General features: G+C 41.5%; 1 protein-coding gene across 1 annotated transcript; it reads right to left on the bottom strand.

Annotated features, from left to right (window-relative positions):
• Window positions 1-778: 778 nt before the first annotated feature.
• wdr46 (WD repeat domain 46) lies at window positions 779-8,007 on the bottom strand. Its single transcript, XM_071924574.2, has 14 exons — window positions 7,950-8,007; window positions 7,512-7,691; window positions 7,161-7,241; window positions 6,962-7,074; window positions 6,771-6,858; window positions 6,571-6,632; window positions 6,117-6,221; window positions 5,842-5,992; window positions 4,951-5,186; window positions 3,887-4,040; window positions 2,844-2,991; window positions 1,751-1,941; window positions 1,512-1,625; window positions 779-1,386 (listed from the first exon to the last, which is right to left on the bottom strand). Exons 1-14 carry the CDS (start codon window positions 8,004-8,006, stop codon window positions 1,267-1,269), a joined length of 1,800 nt encoding a protein of 599 aa, XP_071780675.1. The 5' UTR covers window position 8,007; the 3' UTR covers window positions 779-1,266.
• Between the last annotated feature and the right edge of the window lie 500 nt (window positions 8,008-8,507).

The following is an 8,507-nucleotide window of genomic DNA, read 5'->3' as shown; positions in this document are numbered from 1 at the left end:
TTCTCGCAAGAAAAAGAGTGCTTCATAGTTACTACAAATCATGTATCACTTTTATAAAAATATAAAAAAGGTTAGTGTTTCACTTTTTCTAATTGTAAGATCACTCCATGAGAAGTCAATAAATTTCATGCAGAAAAAAATAAGTTTAGGAGGTCTTCACTGCTGTTAAACTCAGAAACGGGTCATTTTTGACCCGAGGACAACACAAGGGTTAATCCAGGTCTACCAGATGGACTTCACTAGTTGACACGCTGACATCAGATTTACTCACTGTTCAGTTCAATTATGCTTCTGTTTTTCTTTTCTTTTTTTTTTATAAATGGCACAGAAAATTTGGTTAACAGCTATACTCTCAGCCCCATCACCTGTCACTCACTGACAGTTTCTCTGGCCTGAGCAGTGTTCTCTCACTAGTCAGTCTGGCCTCTTTGTTCTTCAGCTCCACCACCAAGTCTCTGCTGAGTCCAGTCTACATTCATTTGGGCTGGTTCTACCACTTTATTCTCTTTGATCCCACCACTTTCAGCTGGAGTCCAAGGACAGGCAATGTCAGGTGGGTTACAGCATCTCTAATTCTAGCAGCCTCTTCCTGAAGGATGCAGTCAAAGCAGTGGTGCTTCACCCTTGTTTCACACACACACACCTTAGGGAAAGCAGTGCTTGAGAAATTAAACGAAGTGCCAATGAAAGCCATTATAAGCACAAGAACTAATGAAAAAACCTGTGACCATGCATATACTTTGTCATAAAAATAAATATTTTTCTAGAGTAATAGCAATTTGTGATCAAATGTTTTTATTCTTAGAACATATTTATATAAAACAACTGACCAGTAATGTGATCAGACAGTTCAGTCACCAAAGCACTCCATCTTGACAAGGTCAGAAATCAGAGGGGGGAAAAAAAGTGTTTTATGGGTAAAGAAACAAATATGACTTCACACAATTCCTGGGTGACCACGTAGATAGCACCTCCCATTAGTTAATCCACGAATGCAAACAGGCAACACTTCCGGCAACAGGCATTAAATGGATTTGCCTGACCTGGGCACTGATCACAGGCTATACAGATGACCTAATTAACCATCAGTATGCAAGCTGAAAGTCCTTATCAGTTGACAACATGCAGCATTTCTGCAGGGTCTGTTTTGTCAGCAGGGAGGAGGACAGCAGGACAGAGTGTCAGAATGTGCCTTTTATACCAAGTTCAAAGGTCACTCCCACAGAATGTCACTGGGTTTTGGCCTGCACAAGGGTTCTTTCTTTTCTATTTCTTGAATCTGTCCAGAGCCGACCTCTGGCCAGATAATGCCTTCTCTTTCTTCTCCCTCTCCTTTCTTTCTTTTTCTATCTTCATCTTGTCCTCCACTGCTGTCCTGATCACATCCTGGGGGGGAAGCAATGACGTCAAAGAGTAATGAGACAATCGCTGGAGATATGCGAGGGAGATCACAATGTGATAAAATGTGACAGCATTAAACTTTCCCAAATCTGATATTCTGGATAACTTACCCTCTGGTCCTCATGAGCCACTTGCTTCTTCCGCTTTTCAACTTTGCCACTAGAACTCCGACCTTTCGTCTTTAACCTGGGCGTGAATTTCTCTTTGGCAAGTGGGTCAAAGCCCTGAGAAAAAAAAACATAAGTTAATCTTTAAGAACGCTGGAAACAATCAACACGGTATTATGGTATAGTTTCAATAATTTAAACAAAACATAATGTGTGCCGACAAGAAGCTTCCAGGCACTAACCAGAGCTTGGACTCTGTCTTGGTGCCTTTGCTCGTAGCTAGCTTGGTCAACCTGGCCCAGCTGGCCTGGGTCTAGGCTTATCAGATCTGGCTGGATCTTCTCCAATAAAGCCTTGACCTCCCACTCCTGCCTCTGCTTTGCACTGCGGTATGGATTTGCATCCAGACCGTCAAAGTTGGGCTCACCAGCACCTGTCAAAGGGAAGGGAGGAGACAGAGGTAAAGACAGAAAAAAAGAAGAGTTTATTTAGTTAAATACGGTGCACGGCTGTTAACGTTCCCCTGTATCTTCTATGTGTTCTGTGGGAGGTTTGCATTTTCTTTCCCTCTCTCCCTCTCTGTCTCCCTCTCTGCTTTACTTGAACCCAGTTGCTCCCAGGTTCAAGTTGTGGTGACCAATCCAAAGGAAGGAGGTGTCAATCAGCAGCAACCAATCAGTGGCCTCCTTGTTTCAATTTTCTTTTCTCTAGATAGTTAGTCACATCTCTCCTTCTGAATTAGTTAAATTTGGTTTTATTCTTTACTTTGGTTTGGCATTCCTCTCGCTCCTTGTTTTCCTTGGTGTTTCAACACCTCCCATGTAAATAGTGAATGCTGTAACTACCTGTAAAAACAAACACTAAAAGAGATTTCCACTATATTCTTTCCCTCACCCTCCATCCTCCTACCATACTGGGGTTGATGGTTATTGTCGTAAATCGTAATGTTTGGATTATTGTCAAAGTTAAAGGAAACACCTGCATACAGAGTTCAGTGATGGTGGCTCTGATAATATGGGATGCTTTTTCTAGCATTGATTTTCAATGTTCTGCACTATTAACTACTTTTTTCTTGAGATTAACTGGACCATCCATTATCAAGATGGCACTGGAGAACACCATCTCAAATACAGTTTCACCTACAAAAGGATTTTTCCATGCCAGGAAACGCACACCATGCTAGTGCTGAACCACCAAATCTCTTTAGTCTAGTGAAACATTATGTTGGAGCTTCCGTTATTTTGCTCATGCACTGTATAGAGGCACCCGCACTGCCTCAGTTTTATTCAAACTATTTTTTCAAATATGTAGGCATCGTGTTAAATCCAATCTGACCTGGTACCAGCATGCTGGTGAAGCCCTCTCCATGCCCGACCCCGAGGACGTCCTCAAAGGGACAGAAGTGAAGCCCCCACACTGTTCCCCGCACTCTGTGTGCCATGTAGGGTTTGGTCACTGCAGTACTCCACACATCCCGGTACACCTGCATGGAGACATTTTCAATAGACTAGTGTTCATTATTGATTATTGATAGTCATACCAGAGTAAGAGGTTAACAAGATGTGAGTGTGCATACAAAAATGAGATATTACCTATTTGAAAACCTTGACATATTCTCAAAAATTAAAATCAATGATGGTATTTGTAGGATAGAATCACGACCTTTAGTAATAAGCGCTCATTGCTGTGCCATTTTTGCACTGCACTCACTTCACAATCAAACCATGGCACCAGTACTATGATGTTTTTTTCCTGGATTTTCTGTTAATGAAGTTGATGAGTTTCTGTAGTTACTGGTTTTTTCTTTGTCTGTTCAGCCATGGTGGTTATCGCTTCTCATGCCAACTACTGAGTTCTTCTATTTATTCCAAACACACCGCTGTTGCTGCTACCGGAAATGTAAAACGCTTCACTTCTTGTGTGCCAGTTAGATTTTTCCTGGGTAACATCAGGTGTTTAGAACAGGAAATGTAAAATATTTCATGAACTGGGTATAGGTGGAATCATTTTGTTTGTTATATCAATAAGTGATAGAGAGCAACAAAACAAAAGTTATTTATATGAAAATGTCATGGATTATTACTTATGATAACATGTTTACAGCCTTGATCCTCTAAATTTTTTAGATACACTGAATGATGAATGTAGTGATCTGTAAGGGAATGATCTGTACTTTTTTTGGAATAGATATGTAGTGTTGTGGAATAAAACACTTCATATATAGTGGCATATTAAAAGTGGCAAAATATAATGAACCAGGCTGTCCCTAATTAAAATGTGTTTATCTATTGCTCTGTGTGCTATTTAACAGACGTTTAATAGTGTTTCTGTTCATCCTTGACATATCATTAATTATGCGGTGTGGAGGAGATAATGACCTGGACGATGTCCCCTGTGGCTGCAGACAGCAGCCCCCTCTGGCTCAGCGACAGACTGGAAGCTCCAGCAGGCAGGAAGTAGGACTGGAGGGGCTTGAAGGCTCTGATGTCATAGACCTTCAGCTTCTTGTCCATGCCCGACGTCACCATGTACCTAGAAGACACAAGAGGAAAGCATGAGGAGACTGCTCTCTGATGGACGTTAAGGGAAGTGCAGCACACTACTGACCACAGAAAAAGTTGCTATTAAACCAGTCTGTCTAGCATGTATGGTTTACTTGTGAGAAACACAACCTTGTTAAGAAAAAAAATTGCACTTATCAATAAACTCAACATGCCAAGAACTCATTACACTCTCTAAGAATTAATAATAATAAAAAAAAAAAGAGATCACTTCAGGGCTCAAAATTTTCCATTGGTGGCACCAGCATATGATTTGGTCGCACCATTTTTTAAAATTGAAATACAAATCTTTTCTGCTGTCATCTTAGTGACAGTGCCTGCAGCTTTCTCCTCCTGTTGTTCCTCCTCAGCATCATCAGCACCACCTGGTAGCTCCATCTCCTTTTCTCTCCCCCCTCCCTTCTCCTCATTTTTCTTTTTAAAGTACTCAGCTATAGATTGCTTCATCTTTCTACTGACTAGGAGTTTGCTGAATAATTTAATGCAACGTAATGTAAAATATGAACTCGCATTTCTTTAAAAAAGGTTGCAATTTAGAGCCCTACATGTGTTATATGTGTTATGATATATGTTATTATGCGGCGTCTATATAGAGCAGTGGTGTCCAATCATGTGCCATGGAGGACCAAGAGTCTGCAGGTTTTCCTTTCAACTAAAGACTACACCAGCAATTGATCTGCACAATGATTTGCACACCTTCAACAAGAGAAAGGGAGCAATTAATTAGTGAAATCTACTGGCGTAGTCAAAGGAAAGCTTGTATACTTGATTGTACACCACTGATATAGAGAATCATACAGCTTCCTGCTTCTAAAAGAAATACAAGTAGAAACATTCATCTTGGCCTACATCAGCAGTACACCATTTCCTAAGAGACTCACGTGCCAGTCTTGTCAGCAGTGACGGAGCGCACACCACCCTGGTGGCAGAGCATCTTGACAAGGGCTTCTTTCTGGTTGGGGGACCAGAGGGTGACGGTGCCATTGGAGTGGCCCAGGTGGATGATGGCATTTTGAGGGTTCTGGCACATCACGTCAAGCCGGCCGGCCTTGGTGCAGATGGCCGCCACCTCCTTTCCCACAGACACATCCAGGTACTGCAGGAAACCTGTGGCACTCTGGCCATGAGGAAGAACAGGAGGGTTTAACAACAGAGCTCTCAACAGAGCCGCTGCACATCTGACATAGTATCAGGGCTCAGCGTAGGAATGCACCAATATGTTTTTTTGAGCCCGAGACTGCTATCTGATATGCCTTTTGTAAGAATCTTTGTACAAATACAGGTATAAAGCAGGTCAAGCTTTTCAGACATGCATATCTTAAGATAATTAAGGTTTTTAAACAAAAGATCATATTAGTTTTATTCTGTTGCTAATTTGACAGTTGTATTAAGTGACACACTCCTAGAAAAAAAGGTAATAAAAATGACAATTCCACAATCAGCCAAATATCAGCAGTAAAAATAATATCAATAATATACCGATATTACTTTTTTCGCCCCCAAGATTATTGTTTTGGTATTTCCGCTTTTATTAGGTAGTTCAAAGTAGAGAGAGACAGGAAATGTGCCTTAGCCCACTGAGGCGACAGGACGCTCCTCATATTGATATTGCTACTGATGCCCATAGTCTGCCAATGTATCAGTGCATCTCTAGTTCAGGGCACATGTTATTTACATAAATAAAAACCTCAGGAAGATAACACTACTATCATTAACATAAACATGCAACATATTTTGCATGAAATCCAGAGGAGAGGTTTTATTGAACTCACCGCTGTGGCCAGCAAAAAGTGGTAGGGGAGGAACTGCATGCGAAGGACATCGTTGAATTTGCGAATGCAATGAAGCTCAATTCCATTAGAGTCGTAGATATATAGCCACTTCTTCTGAGCCACTGCATACATGTGCTCACTATGGAGCCACCTAGATGAGGCAGACATTGAATATTTAAAGAGGGAAAGAAGTTCACATCTGTTGGTAGCTTGATGTAATGTATTACATTCTATACGTTGTGCGATGCTGCACTATGTAGGGTTGGCCGACTTACTTCACATCATTGACAGACTCCATCACGTTTATCTCACACATCAGCTGTTTGGACTGCCAGTCTAGACAAGCTACATGACCTCTCCTCCCACCAAGTAGCAGGTGGCTGCAGAAAAGAAAACACACAGCATTGAAAACAAAGTCTCAAAAGCACGAACACAATCCAAAAAGCTTTTTACTTGAAAAACCACAATCAAGAGTTCATTTTCATAGGAAGTCATAGAACTCTCATGACGCTGTATGCATTTCCAACCAATACAGTAAATTGCCATAAACAAATCATTAGCTGTGGCAGTCCTTTGAATTCATACACCTGTATTTGTTTTTTTTTAATTAAAAATTAACCATGATGTCCATTTGGTGATGTAAACAAATAGCAGTAAAGTATTGGTAGACAAATAAACCCCAAGACAGACATTTGATACATGACTGGGTTTGGATAGCGTGATACTGACCGTCCAGTCTTGCTGTAATCCAATCGATACGGCCCAAACTGAGACAGGTTAAGATTAAAATACTGAGGAGAAAGTAGGGAGAGAGAAAAATGTCTTTAATTAAAAGGCAGAGACTCACAGCACCACTGACAGACCAGCACACAGAAGTCAAAAAGTGAGATCTTCCAACACCCTACTACAACGTCCAGTCAGTGTCTCACCTTTGCCCCGGATGTTATATCCACAGCATCTGCAATGTCGTCCTGGGAGATTGTACATGTGTCCTCATCCTCGTCCCCCTCTAGGAACCTGAGGGTAAAGGGAGAGGTGTCACAACCAGGAAGTGCATTTCAGTGGTCATCTACCTCACACACAATGATGTGAAAGAGTTGTCGCATCAGAACGTAAATACCCTGCATCCTCTGGAAGGAGAAGGTCGAATCGTGCAGCCTGTTTCTGGGCCATTTCTGAGACGACCTCCGACTGAGCCACAACCTCTCTCAGCTTGTGTCGATGACGGGGAGGCTAGGAGGAGAAGAATAAAGGACGAATAGTTAACTCTACTCATTACCAGCAAATGTGAATAACGAAAGAGGGTAGGGGGGGCTTACCAGTTTACTTTTCTCTTTCCTCCGAAACTTCTTAAGTCTCTCTTCTGGAACTGGAGCAGGCCCAGGGAACGGGTCAGATTTCTAAAGGAGCATGAGTAACAATCAGGGGAAATAAATTGGATTTAATTCCACAAATATTAATTGTAAGGGTCGTAAATACATAGTAATACAGGTTAGACTGAACGACTACAAGACCTCCCTGTTACATATTTATTTACTACTCACACACACTGCGATCACGTCAGACCTCAACATGCCGCTGTTCATTTGTATATTTACTACACATACAAATGAATAACAGCGACATCTTGAAACCATTCGGGCTAAGCTAGTAAAATCTCATTCACTTACCCCTGATATGAGTTTCTTTCCACCTCTTGGATCTCCTCCGTGCTTTCTCTTCTTTGCTCCCTGCATCCTTTTCTCTTTCTGCTGCAGAGCCCGTTTACTCTTTTCTCCGTCATTTTGACTTTTTGACTGACTTTCGCTCTTCCCGTCCTCCTGTGTCTCCTGCCAGTAACGCGATGAAGGCTGTCAGAAAGAGAGCAAATGTTAGCGGATTAGTTAAAGTGACTTTATCAAAGACAAGAACAGCGAGTTTAGTTTTAACTAGAAACAGGGCACTTCGCGTACCTGACATTAGCAACCAGTCAGCTAACTTTACCTTGGGTCTGGTAGTTTCAACAGCACGGTACTAACCTATGCGTTGACTGACAATAAAGTACCAGCATGATATAACTGCAGTGGTGTCTTCTGACAAGTTAATATACTGAATTTCATCATAGTTACCTTTTTCTTTTTCCCCACGTGTGAATCTTCCAACGTTGCCTCTCCAGCCGACGCCATCTTTGTTGTGTACGTGCTCCAGTTCCGGCTACGTCACAGGCCAGTCTTTTGCTGCGTTTGAGGCCTTTCGGAAACATCGTGATTACAGTTGGCCGCATATTAACGACCCAAGAAAGTGGTAAATAAGACAGTGAACGTGGGGATTTTCTATAACGAGTTGACTTTAGGGGACGGGTCTTGAAATAATGACGGAGAGCATGGACAACAACTGAAAGCAAAAAGTGTGTATTTTATTATGTATTTCATTAGTTTGCATTCTATGTAAATAATTACTGCTGTATGTTTACATTTTACGTCATTGGTTATTGGTCATTGTGCTTTATTTCTAAAACAACAACCAACAAATGACTATTTTTGGTACAGGGTCATTTTGTTATTCTGTCCGACCAGAAGCACTTGAATGCTTCATAAGTCATTCTTGTCCGAGGAGCACCTGAAAGCAGCATTAGGTGAGACCTTCTGGCATGTCAGTAAACTAAACATAATGGAAATATCCAGCCT

The sequence above is a fragment of the Centroberyx gerrardi genome, chromosome 14 (genome assembly GCF_048128805.1).
Source record: "Centroberyx gerrardi isolate f3 chromosome 14, fCenGer3.hap1.cur.20231027, whole genome shotgun sequence".
NCBI lineage: Eukaryota > Metazoa > Chordata > Actinopteri > Beryciformes > Berycidae > Centroberyx > Centroberyx gerrardi.
This window is presented reverse-complemented; position numbering and strand designations above follow the sequence as displayed.

Excerpts from the sequence above, each read along its gene's own strand:
- wdr46 (XM_071924574.2), bottom strand. The coding sequence starts at position 8,006 with ATGGCGTCGGCTGGAGAGGCAACGTTGGAAGATTCACACGTGGGGAAA. Across the intron at positions 2,992-3,886 it reads CCACAGGGGACATCGTCCAG|GTGTACCGGGATGTGTGGAG; the intron begins GTCATTATCTCC and ends GTCTCCATGCAG. Across the intron at positions 1,942-2,843 it reads CACCAGCATGCTGGTACCAG|GTGCTGGTGAGCCCAACTTT; the intron begins GTCAGATTGGAT and ends TCCCTTTGACAG.